Below are 20,157 nucleotides of genomic sequence, written 5' to 3'. Positions count from 1 at the left end.
GTGTTATTTCTTTTATTATTCTGAATTGTTCAAATAGTATGTTAAAAATGGCTTAAACTACAGTGATGTTTTTTAATAATGCAGGCTAAACTGAGGCAGTCATTTAAGTAATTCTTATAATTCCCTCACTTGACTCCCTAGATTTAGATAGATCTGTTATGCTGGAAAAGTCTGTTGCGCTGTCAATGTACCACACAGTTCATTGCAAATACGTTAAAAAGGCCCCAAATGATGTAGTCTATTAACAGAAGCACAAGTGCAATGATAAATGCATTGTAAGCATTAATTAAACACACAAATTGCAGTTGACGATCCACAAACCAAGAAAAGAAACTAGATGAAAACATCTTCACTAAAATAACTTGTTAGGAGACGAAGACTGAAACTCAAGATGACATGCTATCATCTAGATCTTTGTGTTTGTATATGTGTTCATGTGATCATCCTTGCAAGTCTGTGACCAGTTTGTAGGTGTGTGTATTTCTGTTTTTCTGCATTAGTATAAATGTGAGAAAGCAAACCCACATGTAAAAATAAACTAGCTTGGCATTGCAAGACCACTTCCTCTGCAGAGAATTCAGTGTCTCAATAATGGCGTTGCTTTTTCATATTTAAACATTCAGACTGCAGCCATTAGACTTAAAATTTATTTACTTATTTCTTGATTTTTTCCTTCATGGAATTAACACTGGTCTGTAACAGTCGAAGTGTGGATTATATATACAATGTGGGAGTTCATTTGACCTTTTTTAACACTGGCGATTTTGCTGTGTAGAATTTTAACGTTCTTTAATTTAAAAGTGTTTAGCACTAAATAATCTTAAGTATGACTTTGAATTTAACGGTTCATTTAACATGTGCTGCTTTAACATAGGTTATATTCAACTTTTACAGTGCAGTATAAGACAAACTGTTTCAGAAACTTAATGAAAAAGAAAGTTTTTATTGACATGATGAATTTCAACCTATGATCAAATCAGGATGCTTTTCTTCCAGGTCATCGACACCTTATCCAAACTCTCTTATAGTCCTTATGCACAGAGGGCAGGGATTAGGTGAGTTTGCAGTTTGTATGTAAAAATGAATCATTAGTAAATCAAAATAAATCCTTAAAATCTCATTAGCTGAATAAAGTTCTCTTCTCAATTCACAGGGCGTTTCCCACAGAGGAAAGCAGTGAAAATGAAGACATATATATCCATTTAGCAGATCTCATAGAGTAAGTCTAAGGCGTAATAAACCTCAATGGGCACTTGTTATGATTTGTGTGAACTAGAATGTGATACTGATTTCAAATGAATCTAATTAGCGCTTGTGGTTTAAGTCACCCAGATGTCGTTTCTGGTAACTCTTTAAACAAACAATTCATATTTCCAGTATTATTTAAGACCCATATATATTTTTTTGTAAAGTTTTGACGTTTAAAAGGGCTGTGTGTTATTTTTTTGGGAGGCTCTATTGGCAGAAATGCAATACAATATTCATTACTGTGGTGTATTAAACCTTACATAATGAACCGTTATGTTTTTACTTCCTTAAAATGAGCTATTTCTATCTACATACCCCTTACATGGAATTCGACATGTTTCTACAGTAGCCCTAAATAGACAAACTACTCTACAGAGCGTGTTTCGGAAAAATGCATTACTTCTTTCGGCAGAGAATAGAAAACGTGACGAAATCTCTGTCTATGTCAGCCCCCGTAGTGCTTCGAAAGGGAGGGGTGGAGTGCGCTGTTGGTTACAGTTCACAAGCTCACGGCTAGATACCGCTAAATTTTGTACACTGGACCATTAAGCACATTTTTTAAAATTGGTAAAAAAATGAAGAAAATGACATCACGTATTGGTGCCAATTCAGGAGGACACTGGAATTTCCGCAAAAAATAACTTAAATTGAAGATGGCCATGTCTCTTTTGACGTGTGATGAAAACAGGCACGATATCATGTTTTCAGTGTTGGAAAACAATGCAGTATACGGGTTGGTCTGTGAATTGCTCTGTGACTTCAATTGAAAAATCTATAGAAGTTGATCAATTTGATGTTACAATATGTTTTCATAGCAATTTTGAAATTGTAATGTAATTGTATGTATTTGCGTGCACAGTGAAGAGCTGGTGGAGGATATTTATGATGCTGTGTATGGAGAGGTGGAAGGTGGAGAAGTCTATGAAGATCTGATGAGGACCGATGCAGCTGCGTCTCAGACGGTATTTACAGTAGATGACTAAATACTACTCCCACACAAACTCTCCAGACTTCAAACTTGTGTCTTCAACCTGACTGAGCCACATTGTGACCCTTTAAAATTTTAATAGGCTGTGTTTTCAAACCCGTTCCGGAAATCAAACTCTGCTTCGAGCTGTAGTCTTCTCTTAGTTCTGTGAGTTGTGTTGACAGAAGCAGGCCGAGGTGGACATCAGAAGCTGCTGTCTCTCTGAGATCAAACAGACAGAATCCAAATACACGGAGACTCTGGAGACCATTGAGAAGGTAAGATTCACGTCATTTCATCATATCGCACTTCACTTTGACTGATAGACAGATATTCCGCTGTTGCTAAGCAATATGCTGTGTAACTTTTCCAGAATGAGCTTCAAAGATGTTTTTTTTTGTTCTGTCGTAACAGTACTTTATGATCCCGCTGAAAAAATTCATCCCAGCAACAGAAATGGATCAAGTTTTCATCAACATACCAGTAAGTAGAGAACTATCCAGTGTGATGGATTAATCACTACTACTTATCTTCAAAGCAGCTTATGAAAATCTTTACAGGCCTGTTTTTTTCCTTTTCTCATTTTTGCTGTAAAATCAGGTTTTGGAACATGTATGCTCTTGCGTTACAGGACCTGGTTAAAGTTCACAAATGCCTGATGGCTGAAATTCAAGACTCGGTGGAAAATAAGAATGCAGAAAACCTCCACCATATCTTTATCATTTACAAAGACAAGTATGAAACAAGCTTGAATTTGCATGCACACTGTAGCATTTTTTTTAATATTCTGTCCTAGTTGTGGGGTAAAATGTTAACAGAATGGACCTTAAAATGTTGTTATTATAAAAATATATATTAACTGCTAATATGTGCTTTTTTGCTAAAATCCTAGGCTTCTTCTGTATGGAAAATACTGCAGTAATGTAGAAACAGCCATTTCACACTTAGACTTCATCTGTAAGGAGCAAGATGGTGTTCGGCTAAAATTAGAGGTGCACAAAAATACTCAACTACTCTTTTGTAGTATATTAAACATTTTCATTTTATTTCATCATCTTTTTTACTTTGTTTATTTTACATTTTTTCAACATGCCTTGTTGGCAGGAATGTTCAAAGAGAGCGAACAATGGGAAATTCACTTTGAGAGACTTGTTAGTGGTCCCCATGCAGCGAGTGCTGAAATACCCACTACTACTCCAGGTGCAGTAACACACACACAGATTCATGCACGATATTAGAGAGGAAATCTCTTTTATTTCTCTTTTTTAATTTGTGCAAGGCTAATAATATTTTTACACCCACCTTTAAAGCTAACCCTTAAAATCCCCTGTTGACAGTATTTCATTTGAATTTCTATATAAATGTGTCTGTAATTGTCTTTTATATAATTGTGAGGACATTTTTTTAAGTTTTGCCCTTATAAGTACCAAGACATGTATAACACAAGCAGGCTTCTCACTTGAGCTTTTTAAAAGTACCACTTGGAGGAGCCATCTAGTTAGTTTTCAGTGACTCTGTGAACAATATAAAAGCCGTTCGGGGCAATATTTCCACATCTTGTCATCAATGCTTAAGAAAAATTATCCTTTTTTTTTTTTTGAAGAATAATATTATCTTTGATTCTTACATTTCATACTTACAAAACACAAAAGAGAGTAAATGTATTAAATAATTGCAAAAAAGAACTTAATTCTTGCATCATTCTTTGCCTGTATTATTATGTTGATATATTAGATCATTTATATACAAAGTGATGATAATAACACAGGTAATCACATGGACAAATGGACTGTTCATAGTGAAAAGTGAAAGGCATAGTGCCCAAAAATGTATATTATGTTATCGATTCTGTTTGTAATTTTAAACCTTTATGACTCTCTTTCTTCTGTAGAACACAAAAGAAGATATTTTGAAGAAAGTTTGGTAAACGATGTTTGTCATGTTAAGCGGACCCATTCACTTCTATTGAAAAGACACAAAACCAATGGAAGTCAATGGGTACTGCAGTTCCAAACATTTTTTTAATTATTTTCTTTGGTGTACAACAGAAGAAGAAAAGTCATACAGGTTTGAAATAACAAGAGGATGAGTAAATGATGATGAATTCAAAGATGAATCCCTTCAATATCATGAAATTACTTATTTCCCTTTATAAATCTCTAAAATTGTTTATCCATTTATCCATAAAAATGCTATAGTTTGTTTCTTAAGCGATGTCACTGATTTGGGGTGTAATTTATTCCTGTGGTTAAATATAATCCAGTCAACATGGTTACTATGCAAAGCCCATACTAAGGGTTGATGAGGGTAAAAGGCCCTTCACCACAGGACATATGAGAAGAGAAGTGACTGGACAAGTGTTTGAGACGTATGTCGCAACACACCTGCCGGCCTGACACACACGCATGCAAACAAAAGCAGCGACAGGTGGCAGCGACACTCAGTTCAACCCTGTTTACAAACACTCTGTTCACTTCCTCACTGTCTATATAGAGATGCCATTATATGTGCAACTCCCTGCCACATTTGTACTGACCATAATGCATCCATTGATAGTTTAAATGCCAGCATTAAACCCAGCGGTTCTCTAGCTGCTCTATCAAAACTCATGATGTGTGCAGAGGGGAAGGTCACCTTTGCCAGGATTGAATACATTTGGACTGCATGCAGTGGCAGAATTTATTTGTTTTTTGTTTAAGGACACCGAAATCTCATTTATGCTTAAAATAAAAAATAAATAAATTATATATATAAATTAGCTGGCATGCAATCCCAATAAAGTCATACTCTGCAAAAGTACACTTTTAGAAGTATGCACCTACACTACATTTCCGGAAGTAGGGAAGATCGTCCACTAGGCATGCATACCAAAAGGATCAGATACTACATGTGCTGTATGACGGTTGGAGCTTTGTCTAAATAGAGGCAGGGCTTCACATATTAAAACTGGCAGCAACACATTTTCTTCAACCAGCAAACTTAAAATGCTTCTGGGTAATAAAAAAGCAATAAGTCCTGCATTTGGGACAACACTACCCTTCTAAAACTCATACACTAGATGGCTGAATGCATAGTACATAAAATAAGTTCATAGTAATTCACATTAGTCCCAGGGCTATTATGAGGGAGAGTTGTGACGGAGGAAGTTCAATGTGCTCGAATGTGTCGGCGGCAATCTTCCTATGGTGAGTGCACCGACATACAGCACCAAACCTCTATATCTTTTTTACTGTTGACACAAAGATATTTGGAAGAATGTTAGCAACTGACATTTCTGGGACATCATAGACTACCATAGTAGGAAACAATTTAATGGTAATGAAAGGTGCCCTAGAACTGTTTTCTTTCCTACATTCTTAAAAATTGTGTTAAGCAGAACAAAAAAAGATACAATAAATTTTCCTGCCATTGTAGTCAATGATTTCACAGAAAAGTCAGTTGCTAACATTTTTCCAAATATCTTTCTTTGTGTTGAACAGAACTAAGAAATGTATACAGATTTGGAACAAATTGAGGGGAATAAATGATGACCAAATTTTTATTTTTGGGTGGAGTATCCCTTTAGTCTGTTATCTGATAATCTCTAAATCTACAATTTCATGAGGAATTATACACTAGAATGTTTTGTTAATTTGACTCAGGTGTAATTAAAAAGGCTTAAAGCAGGCGTAACACACAGGGTTTCTGACAATCTCATATTAATCTTGAGTGCCTACATAGTAGTATTGCATACTTTGTGTCTTCGATGAGTATTTAATTTGATCACATTTATAAAAGATAGATACAGCTTTACAATTGTTTCTGAAAATATACGGCGTGTGTAGGGGTAGGCTGAACCAAAGCACTTGTGCACCCATTGTAAACAAAACACAGACATCAGTCTCACTCACCGCATGTCCGGCATCTGTAAGCGCTGGGGCGTCTCCATATATCAGTTTCAAACAAACTCCAAATCCAGCGTTATATCTACAGTTTATATAACATTCATCACCCAAATGCAGTGAACAAACAAACAAACACCTGGGATTTTCGAACGTATGCTCTCTCTCTCTCTCTCTCTCTCTCTCCTGCTTACAAGTGAAAGTGACTTGCATCTTATGCTCTCCTTGCTGCTGTGTGGCCGCGCCACATGCTTTTCCGGGAGAATTGTCCAATAAGGGACTAACAAAAGTTGTTACAAAACAGTTTAATATGTTCGAAAAAAAACTTTCTGAAACCTGTATGATCTCTGGGGGAGTTTATCAAGCACAGAAATACTACGTAATACACCCAAGTTGACCATATTAAGCATGAGAAGACAGCACGTTTAGTAGAGAAGTCAGAATGCATGAAACACTGTTGCATGGCTGCTTTTAAAAAATAATGTCAATTGGTCTGTTCTGCTGCAGCTCTGTTGCGTTGTTAGCAATGTTTGTGAACTGACAAGAGGCACAATGATCCACCGTTGCTAAAAAAAAACTGACCCATTGGATTACACAGTGTTGACGCAACTCTCTCTTTCATGCTCTGGTTTGCCTCAAACATTGCGTGTGTATGCACTTGATTATGTGGCTTTATTAGTAATGGGTGTTCCTAATATAAAGAAACCTGGTTATTTGAAAGGGGTTATCCACATTCGGTCCCGAATTATATATGAGCCAAGTTGAAAACATCAAAGTCACAGAGTCAGAGCATTGAACTAGGTCAGAATGTAAATCTACAGCGTGTTGAACTTTCTAAGCACATTGTTTACTTGCTCTGATTGGGCTGTTTGTCTCTCTTCAGCAGCATTTGATAGAAGTCAAAACAAATGCATGGTTCTGATGAGCTGCACAGATTTCACACTTGGAACGGCACCATTTCTCTCCCAGCATGGTTCAGTGGTTTGTTTGCACACAAATCCAAAGAACAGATTTGTTTATCATGTTAATTTGCTATTTTCTAGCATAGATTCCTAAGGTTCTGTTCAGTTCTTCTTTATCTCAGAGAACAAATCTGGTTCCAATCAGAATTTCCAGCATTCCTCACAAAACTGACTGTTCCCTGAACCTGGAACGCTTATTGGAAACTTGGCGTCTTTGTCTTTTCTCTGTCACTGGGCTTTCAGAAAAATTTGACAGCTTTCCTAAGTTCTTAACAAGGTGTTGTGATGAAAAACTTGTGTTCACATTCCATGATATAAAACAGATCCTGAACACAATTCTGACTTAACACATATTTGTATACATTTTCATTTAGGAATTGGTCAAATATACCAGCGACGGCACAGAAAAAAGCAACCTCCGTTTAGCCCTCGATGCCATGAGAGTAAGTATAGATTTCAAATACAGGCATCTTCTGTATTTTATTGTATAAACTTACATAAAGTAACAATTTTCACTTTTATCAGACTATTATGAAATGTTCAAGAGCCTGTTCTCTGCACCGTGCCTGATTTTTTCTTTTATGTGAAATCTTTCCGTATAAGTCAAAAGCTCTGCATGTTTTTAATGTTGATGAGGACATTGAGTTTCAGCATGAAGTGATGTCAAAGACTCATTTCAGTCTCGCTGGCGGTGTAGTTAGAAAGTAGATTAATGGTTATGCGAGAAGCGGTAATGGAACGGAGGCCTGCGATGATTTAATTTGTTGGAATTATCATCTCAGTGTTGATTGGTTTAGCTGGATGGGAGCTGTGAGAGTTGCTCAGACAGCGACTGTCTACCTGCCTGCCTGCTTGGAAAATGGTGCTTTTAATTTTGAATCATAAGTGAGTGTTCTCATCAGAGTCTTCCTTTTAAAATGGAAATCAGATGAGATTTACCTCATCCCAGTGGGGTCTTTCATTGTGTGAAGATGTTTGTAGTCGCTGATTAAATGAAACAATGGTCTTTGCAGATAGAAATAGTGGATATATTTCATTTCATCCGTTTGGATATATAGGTATATGCATATGGATGTCCTCTTTTTGCTTTAATGAAACCAATGTTCCATTATCTCAGCATGATTTAAAAATGTTCCAGAGGACATCTTAATTGTATTAACAGATGCAAGGAAATATGACCTTTTGTACAAAGCAGTTAACAGGGTTTCTCCAGGTGCAAGAAGAGTCATTGATGGAAGTTTACGACATCCTTGGTCAGTCGCAAGTGCAAAGCTGGTTTATGACATTATTAGTATTAAAGTAATTATTTGCATAAGATATATAGAGTTAATTTTAGTGCAAACAAGAGCTAATATTAATCATTATTAGAAAAACGTCAATCACACTAAGCTTGGGATTTCATCCTTATGTAGAACTGCATGTTTTAAATGGGAAGAAACTATACGTCTCATATAAAACTACAGAATGCAAGATAAAAAATATTTTTGTGTTTGCTGACTGAGATTTCCCTTGGGTGGTCGACATATAATAGAATCCTGAATATTTCTGCTTCCTTAATAATTTTCCTTTGTTTCCCTGTTTAAAAAGTACACAGACACTCCTACTTTATGTCTACTGCTTGTTTTGGTTTTAGAGGATAGAAATGTACATGCCGATTATGTTTTCTTTTGTTACTCAGGATCTAGCCCAGTATGTAAATGAGGTTAAAAGAGACGTTGAGACTCTAAGGGAGATTGATCAGTATCAAAGATCAATTGAGAATTTGGTAAGTTCTTCATACGAAAAATCATGGTCAATGTTTACTGTTTTAACAAACATTCAACACACATTTTCTATAGTTTTTTTCTCTAGCAAACATCCAAAAACCTGTCCACTGCTTATAGTATCTTTTCATGAACAGAATACGTCATTGCTTTCTTATGGAAGACCAAAGGGTGATGGTGAAGTTCGTTTGTTGTCGAACATTGACAAGAAAAGACAGGACAGGTAAACCTTGATACAATAAAGTTCACTGTAGTTCACTGTTGTTTTAATGTCTTCATGATATGTGTCAATGCTGCAGGCATATTTTTTTGTTTGATGTGGCTGTAATCGTCTGTAAGCGGCGCGGGGACATCTATGAGATGAAGGAAGTGATCGACCTCAACCATTTCAAGATTACAGATAACCCCACCAGTGACAAGGAATGCAGAAAGGTCAGTGTGAAATATAGTAACAAAACTGTATCTTGGACTAGAATATAAAATCTTCATGATTATTGTCTAATCTTGAAGGTTAAACAAGATTGGCTAGATAACTATCTAACAAGACTAACAAGATAACTATCATGGCTCAAGTGTACTAGACAATGGAAATTATGTCAGTACTGATACCAAGGGCTTTCCTGTGGAATGGGGTTTGGATTTGCCACTAGGAACACTGTCCAGAATGTTTGTGATGAGCAGGAGACACCATAGATATAGTTCGAATTCAATAGTTTACATCCACCTTGCAGAATCGTGAAAATGCCGGAAATTTGGGAAAAAGATGAGGAATTTTGAAAAATATGGTTTATTTTCATGTAGTCCTACCCTGAAAAAGTTATTGTATGAAGGAAATGTTTACATAAAGTTCACACCAAAGAATTTCTAAAATAGTACAGGTCAAAAGTTTACATCCCCCGATTATTAAAACTGGACAATGTTATCTGCGCAATAAATGGAAGGTTTATGCTTTGTCATACTTTTTTAAGGGTTTCTTGTTTGTCCCGAGTCATTAAATTGTCCACAGATCTACCGAAAAATTATCCAGGTCCTGCCGAACTGTTACTTTTTCAGCATTTCTCTATATTTGACTCATGTCCGGCAGTGACTTTATGATGTTGAGATTCATCTGTTAAGGACAATCAAGGAACTCATACACAACTATTAAAATCGATAGAAACATTCAGTGATACTCATGAAGGCAACACGATTCATTTGAAGTCAGGTGGGTTTTAAACCTCTGAAAATGTTTTTTAGTGTAAATTGTTATTGTTTTGTTCTTATATCCTTTTTTCATTTAGTAATGTTTTTCAGATCCTATAAAAAAATATGTGATTATCAGGAAATCAAATATACAAATTTACACCAGAATACAAACGTTCTCTATTGAAGCCCGACCAGGAATCCAACAGGAAGAGAGTTATTAACCACGATTTTTGATTTGTTGAAATTGTAATATATGAATATATATGAACATACATGTATAATTTGTACTGTATATATTGTATATACGATATATTCCACATACAAGACAACTTATATATCATTATACATATAGTATAGATATGTATATATGTATGTATGCCAAACTTTTTTTCTTTTAATATTGGTATAAGGCGAAAGTGCAACCTCAGGTTACCTTCTGGATTTTGGATGTCCTTTTTGAGCTTAGCTGTAATGATATAGATTTAAAAATAATGTGGATGTGTCTTTAAACTTTTGATATTTTTTTCTCTTTTATGCCTTTCACCAAAAGGAAGGCTTCTTATGAACAGATGGTCTAGTGAAATCTGTCTCGAGGAGACCTTGGGCAGGCAAAGCCCTGCTGGCTTTTCTGTTTGAAGTGCCTTTCTGCCCCTTTTCAAGACATATAAACACATTTACAACACTGATGGATCTTATTTCATCACCTCATCGACAAGCCCTATGCACAACTACCTAAACACAGACACACATAAAATAGATACATTAACATCATTAAAAAGATGATAACACTTTATAATAAGATCATTTTTACGCATTGTAAAACAAATCATTTGTTAAAGGTCTTTATTGTGGATAGAGAAATATTTGAAACCTTGTCAGCTTGGTCAAATATATATTCATACATGAAAGTAAATTATCTGTAGACCCTTAAATGATATTTTTTATTAAAATTTCAAAGTGTTTCCAAAATACTTGAACACATCATTCTTAATCTGACAGGATGGCATCCAGTAGCCCTTAGTAACATGTGCAAATGCTACACAGACTTGCACATACACACACATACATTTCTGATTTTCACATACACACTGAATGGTAATAGTTGGAGATGAATGTATCCACTCCCTCAAGGTTGCCCCTGGCTGACTACCACTGCATAAAATGAGCCTCAAATTCCCTCACCCACCACCCTCACTGCTGTCTCCCATCACTTCAGAGCTTTATACCAAACACCACAACCTGTTAATATTCCTAAGCAACGGCTATATTGAATCTTCAGTACAACATGCCGTACATAATGTATGCATATCTGAACATAACTGAAAGATAGATCTTAAAATGCAAATGAGATCAATTTTATATAAAGACATTTCTTTTTTGTGTTGTTGTTTTTGACAGTGGTGCTACGGGTTCTTCCTCACCCACCAGCAGGGACAGATTGGCTTTGAGTTCCTGTTTAAAACCAGCGAGCTGAAGAAGAAATGGCTGGACCAATTTGAGATGGCCATGTGAGTTTCTCATTGACTTCCTTATCGATTGAGTCTGTTCATTGACCGAGTGATGCTAATGCCGACAAAACTGACTTCCATTGCTTGGCTTTATGCAACTCCAAGGGATAACGTGTTAAGAAGATAACTTGTTGATATAATAGATACTTTGGATTAAACAATCCTCAGATATCATCAAATGTTGATCCTGAATTCAACAGGGCATCGGAGGTGATGTCATCCGACGTAATGCAGCTTGGTTTTCTAGTACAATAACATAGGATGTGATTCTTTTTGAAGGATCATGTTGAGTTTTTATGGTTCAGTATACTTGCAAGGGAAATGTGCATTGGAGAATTAAAAAAGAACGTACGTGGAGTCGTGAATTGGAGATGAAAAGGAAGGTTCTATCTCTTAAGCTGAGATGTAGTAATCATATGTTTCCTCACCGGCTTGATTTTAATGTCACCCTTTAAAAATGTGCGTCTGTACGTGCATCCATATGTGTGGATGAACGTGATGATCTGTAGAGTGCGTTCAAACAACAAATTACACCTGCCGCATGCTCATGGCTCACTTGATGCAGGAATCAATCTTAGAGTCGTTCGGGTAAAGAGCTTCCCCGCTGCTCTGACTCGTGCCCAGAATCTGAAGGTGTGATCCTCACGGGCCACAACGTTCACCTAACATTCAGTCACCGTTCACTGTGTTCTTTTAAACGGGTATTTTAACCCACGCATTTAGTGTGTCTGAGCTCATGCTATTATATATTATTTTATTTGCAGATCCAATATACGTCCCGAGAATGCCACCTTTAACTCACATCGGTTTAGAATGAACACCTTCGAGAGGGCCACCACCTGCAGCTCCTGTCATATGCTTCTCAGGTGAGCTGTCATTGCACTTCTGAGACCTCTGTTGATTGTGTGTTCGAAAATTGCAGTTAGAAATGCAAAACACAATTTCACAGAAAAGACAGCTAACAAAAAGTTAATCCAATATTCGTGGTGTTGAAGGGACAGTTCACCCTCAAATAAAAAATACTCAATAGTGAGTAAGTCAATATTTTTACTCATCCTCAAGTTGTTCCAAATCTATATAAATATATTTTGATGAACACAGAGAGAGATATTTGTAAGAATGCTTGTGACCAAACAGTTCTTCTCCACCATTGAGTTCCACAGTAGAAATAGAAAGTGGCCCAGAACTGTTTGCTTTCCTACATTCTTCAAAATATCTTCTTTTAATTTAACAAATATAATGTATAATGTATAAAGCAATTTTCCTATCAATGGTGGCCAATACAGACATATTTCCAAATATCTTTCTTTTTGTTCATTAGAACAATGCAATTTATACAGATTTGGAACAACTTGAGAGTGAGTAAATGTATATCGAATTGTCATTTTTAGGTGAACTGAAAGACCCCTTAAATAATTTGTAGTAATTAAAGTTTTATTTCAGGTGTTGAATTGTTTTGTTCAAGTATGACACACTGATGGGGACATTCTTCATGTTAAAATAGCCAGTGACATCACTGCCATTAACCATGTTTTGCAATCATGGTAAACTAACTGATATGGACTAAAACACACAAAAGTCTGATTTCAATATTGTGGGGTCTATAATATTAATGTGTCAGTCAGATAAACTCTGTCACGTATTCTCTACTCCTGCTTTATAGGGGAATTTTTAACCAGGGATACTTGTGTCCAGAGTGTGGTATAGGGGCTCATAAAGGTTGCCTGGGAAGACTAGGAGTCTGTGGAAGGGCAAGTGAAGGTGAACGAAAAAGATTGACACTTTTTATTTGAAATGACTTTCAAATAACATTTTTGGACTAGTATTTTTATTCTTACTCTTTCTTTTTCTTTTGCTCTCATTATAATTTAGTTGCTGTTGTTCCAAAGCCTCAGGTAAGATTAAATAGAAGCTTTCCTGTAGCTCAGTGGTAAGAGCATTGCGTTAACCACGCAAGGTTGTGGGTTCGCTCCCAGGGGATTCCAAATACCTGTGTAAAATGTATAGGAAAAAGCAATGTAAGTCACTTTGGATAAAAGCGTCTGCCAAATGCCTAAATGTAAATGTAAATGTAAAACCTGAAGACTTTATGTACCACAATCTACTTAAATACGAATTTACATCGTAAATCTAGAAAATAAAATAAAATTCATAGTTCCTTTATATACTGTAGGTACCATGTGCTCCAGAAATTGTACACATTTTGTTTAAATATACATTCTGTTGTCATTTTAAACAAACGTTTACTGTACTGACACAATAAAATAGCCCATGCTTTTAATAAAAAAACAAAATTACTTTTTACTTCAAGTTAACCTGTGGTTATGTGTCATTTACTCTCAAAATTCATCAACTAAAATGGAAATGCAACTTTCTTTGATTATTGTGAGCATTATAATAAAGTATACATAATATACTATGTAGTATTGTACATTCTTTAAATGCAGAAATGAAATGCATTATTATAATGTAACAGCTCTCTTTCGCCACCTTTACCAGAATATGATGTTGGACTTCAACTCTATTACAAATTTGAAGAGCTTTGCTATAGGAATTGGTCGTGCCAGTGTATAAATTAACACAGAATTATTGATTGAATTTAATGATATTCTTTCTCCTATCTTATTTCATAGAGACACACTATACTTAAGCAACAGCAAGACCAGGGTAAGCAAGCATTCTATTCACTATTTGTTTAATGCAGTATGATTGTCTTTGTAAAGATATTTGCTTTTTAAAACAAAATATCTATTGGATATAAACATAAAAATTTGGTCCTAGATATCAGCAAGGTTACCGCTTGCATGATAAGCTTCATCTGGTTGCTAAATTCTGTGAAATGTATGCGTGATTCTGTGAATGACTGTGAATGACATAGAGATTTATGTGGCCACCCCAGGTGATAATGCATGGTGGCCATACCTTCTGAATAATGATGAGAAAAGGTTCTCTCTTGCACCATTTCATAATATTTAATATTGTCATATATTTCCTTCTCACCTATTGAAATTACTTTTTATAAGAGTTACTAAATGTTTTTAATCCACTGAGTGATAAACTTTGAGTTAATACAATTAAAGTGAAATTTAGAAAACAACAATAACGTTTACCAAAGAAACTTTAAAGGGATACTTCCCCCAATAATGAAAATTCTTAGTGTTCCAACCTTGACCCTTCTAAAATTCATACACTAGTAAGTAGTTTAAGTGCATAGTGTCAAGTCAACTTTATTTTGATAGCACTTTTTACTATTTCAATTGTATCATAGCAGCTGTAAAAACACACACAAAAACACATGAGATTTGTCATTCTGAAAGCTATTACATGTAAACAGTCAGGGGGAGCTTCTCATTTTCGTGGAAAATCATTGCAACATGAATTTATTTGCAGAATGTGGAAAGTTCGTGCTCAGCTTAAACAGGTGCTGATTTAAAAAATTGTTGCAGTTTGGTTGTGCTCTTCTGGGAGTAAATAACAAACCTGATGTGCTGTAGAGACATTCCCATGCAGTGGAGGCTGGAAGGGCTGTGATTGTTTTGATAAAAAGCTTGGAAAGAGAAATGTGTTCTATAGCTCAATTGGCCGAGTATTGCATCAGCAGCTCATGGTCATGCGTTTGATTCCTGTCAAAAATGTACAGTATATTTTGATATTTACTTGTATAATACATTATATGCTCAAAACCACAATCACTGTTTCTATTTTTTTTCCTAAAAGGCTAATTTAACTGTAATTATATGAATAAACCTTATAATAATAACATAATATTTTTCTTATGTGCATGTCAATTCTTAGTTTTGATAATTAAGGTCCTCGCCCTAGAATCCAAGGAAGTCTTCTGTTCAGGCCAGCAGACCTCCCTAAACCTCTCCAACACACATAAAACAACTGATTTTATGGTCCACTTTAAGACCTGGGCACCTGGCCGTATAAAAAACAACTAGCGTATGGACTAGATCCTAAAGAAGTCGTTTTATGCTAGAAGAAACCCCCAACATTAGTCTGTGGCTTCAGGGTAAATTTATTCTGTTCTTGAGCCTTATCAAGAGTCATAAACTTAGACTTAAGAGTATGAAACAGCTTCGCAAGATCTGATGATCGTTGGTTGACTGGTGTGACTGTCTGTGATTTAGCGGATGGGCTGCAATGCATCACTTTATGTTGTCCAGAAAACTGTACACATTCATTGATTTGAAGGGTTGGATTTAGAAATAAAACCAAAGCTAAAAGCCATCCAGAGAGTTTCAGCACAGTGCAGTGCTGGAGGAGAGTCAGAGGGTGTTATTTTGATGGGAAATTAATTTTCATAAGATGTTCATTAAGGGCCGCTTTGAGAATATTTCCTTATTAAGCAAAAGCATATGGGTAAACAATTTTTCTGTGTAGTTTGAGACCAGCAGTTTAATTGCTGGAGTTAATTTTCTGCATCGGGTGATTTGCTGGTTTAGGAGCTTTTTTCTGTTGTGTGATCTTTGGGGAGAGATGTGTAGAGAGACTTCTCTAATCACTCTATTGTCAGATTTTGACAATTTTGGACATACATCTGCAATCTTTTTTCACTCTACTATATTGTGTATTTAGAAATATGTTGGCAACTCATTCTATATTGTACTCTGAAGAATTGAAAATAAGTGTAACAGGATATTGAAGAAAGAAAGCAGAAATTGAATTTATCAACCTGGAATTGGTTGTTGGTAGTTAAAAAATAAAATATAAATGCATGTAATAATCAAAGACAAAATACGAAGGCAAACCTTTTTATTTCAGAAAGACCAGAAACATAATGTAGTCGATTTATGTTGTTTAAAATTCTTGTTTTTTGTTTACAACTTTGCTAGATTTAATGCTCTGTTGTTTATGTTCTTTGTGTGTATTTCATGTCTTTACAGGGTTACCTAAAATGCTTGTCATCAGAGACTATTTCGGCATCCCTAGTCCTCATGGTGGTCCGCCTCTAAGTGTTCAGATGGGTGATATCATAGAGCTCGTCTGTGCCGATCCACACAGTTCCTGGTGGCAGGTCTGATTAAACACATTAGCATGTTCCTAATAACTTAATGACCAGTTTGTATACCGTGACAATTGGGCTGTTAGACATTATGAAAATTACATTCAATTATTATTATCTCGTTCCATGTAGCCAGCTTTTTTAACACTGACAGGCATAATAATACGCTGCTCATTAATTTTACTGGTAATTTCACCCACGCTCATGTGAGGTCATGTTTTATGTCCATGTTTTAATACTTGATTAAGATATGTACTAGATATCGAGCTTAAAGCTAATATGCAAGATTCGTGTACACACTCAGATTATAAACATGAAAACCAGATTTTCAAAGGATTGAACATAGTTTTCTCCTAGTCAAACGCTTGGGCCTAACCCTTTTTGTCCCCAGTTTATTGTCACAGATTGTTCCTGTTTTATTTATATATGCCCATGCCCGGCCGCTGCGAGTCTTTTTCTCCGTGGTTTATGGTGGCACTAAAACCTCATCTTCCTCCTAGTGTCGCTCCAATCTGGCCGACGCACCTCAAACAGCTCGGCAGGGAATAGACACTTAGCGAGATTTCCCATGCTTTATGCTGTGCCATTTCTGCCTGATAGCACACACAAAGGTAGCAAAAAAATGTACAGCTTAGAAATGGATGCCAAGAGATTCACTAAGCCAACAGACTGCAACAGGCAGCGGCTAGACCTGCGTGTCAGCCGTGGTTCTTCACACGACAGGCAGGTCACGGAGGGGAGCGAGGAGCGCTGCCTTTGAATGATAATGCACGTTGAATGATAATGCACATCACTGCTTTATTTTATCTTGTGTGAAACGACACTTAACTCCTAATAAGGCTACTAAATCTTCAGGGTCCCATGACACCGAAGAATGGAATTACAGAAGACTGAGCATCCATCTCCAATGTTACTGGAAGACAATTATCTCTGTCCTGTTGCCAGAACAGTGCAATCGATCACTGTAATTTCATTTGATCCTTTAGGCTGCCAACTGTTTACTCTAATGGGGTAATAAGTTTAATCTTTATCATACGCTTATCGGTAGCGTAACAAATATAAAGGGCTTTCCAAAGCGATGTGAAACATTATTAAGGCAAATAAATCATGGATACAGTTCAACGTTGGGGTTCCAATCTAATTTGTGGCAGAGATGCATTATGCTGAAATTTATTTCATAGTTGATCTTAAAGGAAAGGCAGATTTTTTTTCTTAGGTTTAGTTGTTTGAGGAGAGGCAGATTCAAACTCATCCCAACCTAAGTTAAACCTTCAGCCAATCGATCACAGTCTGCTCAAATTTGGCATCTGGTTCCACCACATTCACACTTTATTATGACCTCTCCCAGCTGTTCTTGACTGAGTCAGGTGTGGGAATTGTCTGCTTTTATCCAAAAATATCCAGATCCGTGATTGCTCAATACAGCGTATTGCATTACACAGAATTTAGGTCTAATGTAATTCATAAATCCAAATGCGCTCAGAGCAGCAACATCCAACAATGGCTTATTTTTGAATGAGTGCAATGATTCACGAATTCTGAAAGCTGTGTGATTATGCAGCGTTAGATGATGCTTTTTTTCTGATGCTAAACCGTGGGCAGGGTCTGAACGGTAATTAAGTGTGGCTTTAAAGGAGATTCACTGCATGTTGTGAGCTAATTGTCTTAGATTTATTAAAGGGAAAGGGAGGGGAGCATCACCCCGAGGCAAAAATAATGCAGTTAACAACCATGCATCCTGGCAGGGCAAGATTCCGAGGACGGAAGAGATAGGCTTCTTTCCGAGCGATGCAGTTAAGCCATGCCCATGTGTAAGTATGCCTATTCGAATGGTTTCTATATTCATTTTAATACTCAAGTTATAGTTTTATGTTACTGTGCAATAAATATGCTCTGTAATATATAAGTAAATGTAAAAACCAGTCTCAGAATCAAAAAATGAGATGCCATCAAAGCATTAATTTCAAGATATCAAGGTTATATTTTCACAGAATGTTCTTTACATTTTGTAAGATGATTCTATGTAGAAAACAGAATTTTTCCCAAAATGACTTCAACTTAAATACAGCTGTGGAAAAAATCAAGAGACAAGTTTATCCACTCTATTTTTTGTTTTATTTTCTGAATTTACTATTTATAGGTATGGGCTTGGGTAAAATGGTAATTTTTGTTTAAAGGAGCAGTGTGGGATTTTTAGGAGGATCCATTGACAAAAATGAAATATAATATACAAAACTATTTATTCAGAGGTGTATAAAGACCTTCATAATGAGCCATAATGTTTGTATTACCTTAGAATAAGCTGTTTATATCTACATAGTGGGCCTACATACATTGTATTCGCCATGTTGCACCGCCATGTTTTGTACAGGAGCCCTTAAATGGACAAACAGCTCTACAAAGCAATTTTCATCTCCCTCTATCCTCCGGTACTAACAAGATTTCTCCCAAGTTTCAGATAAAAATATTGTTTCTATTTGCATTTATTTAAAACTGGAGAAATGGGTCAAAATAACAGAAAAGATGCCCTTTATTTTTTCAGACTTCAAATACTGCAAAGACAAGTGAAATACAACGTGAAAATACACATTTGTATTGTCAATGCATTGAAGTTCCAAAACATTTTTTTATGTGATAACCTTGGTTTTTATCACAGTTTTATTATGTCATGCTGTCAGTCTTTCAAATTTCTGAAGGATGACTTTGTCACTCCTGAGGTTTGATTTTGTTGACATTCAACAGACACTGGACTTAAATGGCCACAATACATCTAGAAATGTTGCTTAAATTGAAATTTGGAATGGTCTCTTAATTTTTTTTCCTGCGATTCTATATATAATGTGGCAATTATTGCTAAGCTGGTATGTGTATGTGCTGAAGAGACCATCATTTAAGACATTCCTGATTTTCAGGTTCCCAGGACAGTCGACTTTTCAGCCCAACCTTGGTAAGTCACATCTGACTCTCCATGTGTCTGCATGCGACATGAATTGCATGTGGTAAGCATTGTTGATTCAGTTTTATCATCACATACGCTGGTCTGGCGCAAGCAGGTTTGCCGGACCCATGGAGAGGCACCACGCTGAAGCCGAACTCATGGGGAGAGAAAACGGCACCTACCTGGTGAGATACAGGAGCCGGGAGAGGAGAGAATATGCCATCAGCATCAAGTACGTCTGGCTATTATCTGGCTTCATGAATGTGCATGCAAGAATATGTTTATTAGTGTGACGGATGGCGGCGGGGTCCTCGCATGCCAAGGGCGTCCTTTTGCATGCAAAGCTCGACTTTCTCCATGCATCAACCACCGTGCATCTCCATGCAGTGGATCATGAAATTTGCATACAGTTCGATTTATAACATCCACATGGTCAGTGACTTATCTTCACGCAACATGATACGTGTGGTTTAGGCTTCATTTACATACAAATTTACATTTTATAGATGCATGTTTTACACCTCAACCTGAAGTTGTCTGTAATCTTTACATTGTATTTTTGATTCTCTGAGCACGAAGGTTAGAATCATTTTATCTCAATCTGCAGGTACAAAAACAATGTGAAGCACATTAAGATCCTCATCAAGGAAGGCTGTTTCTACATTGCTGAGAGCAGGATGTTCAAGACTTTGTTAGT

At 36.2% G+C, this 20,157-nt stretch overlaps 1 protein-coding gene across 3 annotated transcripts in view; it reads left to right on the top strand.

The window, feature by feature from the left end:
- Positions 1-20,157, top strand: part of vav3b (vav 3 guanine nucleotide exchange factor b) — a 33,190-nt gene that overhangs the window by 5,160 nt on the left and 7,873 nt on the right. For 2 of the 3 annotated variants that reach the window (XM_056743234.1, XM_056743233.1), the window contains exons 3-24: positions 997-1,055; positions 1,154-1,219; positions 2,108-2,210; positions 2,401-2,493; positions 2,630-2,698; positions 2,847-2,950; positions 3,108-3,207; positions 3,320-3,415; positions 7,433-7,501; positions 8,737-8,823; positions 8,959-9,044; positions 9,121-9,253; positions 11,405-11,514; positions 12,279-12,380; positions 13,178-13,275; positions 13,387-13,409; positions 14,148-14,181; positions 16,404-16,534; positions 18,268-18,333; positions 19,435-19,469; positions 19,576-19,692; positions 20,068-20,155. In XM_056743234.1, the coding sequence (XP_056599212.1) occupies positions 997-1,055; positions 1,154-1,219; positions 2,108-2,210; positions 2,401-2,493; positions 2,630-2,698; positions 2,847-2,950; positions 3,108-3,207; positions 3,320-3,415; positions 7,433-7,501; positions 8,737-8,823; positions 8,959-9,044; positions 9,121-9,253; positions 11,405-11,514; positions 12,279-12,380; positions 13,178-13,275; positions 13,387-13,409; positions 14,148-14,181; positions 16,404-16,534; positions 18,268-18,333; positions 19,435-19,469; positions 19,576-19,692; positions 20,068-20,155 (1,869 nt within the window). The remainder of the gene's footprint in view (positions 1-996; positions 1,056-1,153; positions 1,220-2,107; positions 2,211-2,400; positions 2,494-2,629; positions 2,699-2,846; positions 2,951-3,107; positions 3,208-3,319; positions 3,416-7,432; positions 7,502-8,736; positions 8,824-8,958; positions 9,045-9,120; positions 9,254-11,404; positions 11,515-12,278; positions 12,381-13,177; positions 13,276-13,386; positions 13,410-14,147; positions 14,182-16,403; positions 16,535-18,267; positions 18,334-19,434; positions 19,470-19,575; positions 19,693-20,067; positions 20,156-20,157) is intronic. The other variant, XM_056743235.1, reaches the window with a different exon arrangement.

Source organism: Triplophysa dalaica, chromosome 3 (assembly GCF_015846415.1).
Source record: "Triplophysa dalaica isolate WHDGS20190420 chromosome 3, ASM1584641v1, whole genome shotgun sequence".
NCBI lineage: Eukaryota > Metazoa > Chordata > Actinopteri > Cypriniformes > Nemacheilidae > Triplophysa > Triplophysa dalaica.
The sequence above is the reverse complement of the archived record's forward strand: the minus strand, read 5'-3'. Positions and strand labels throughout refer to the sequence as shown.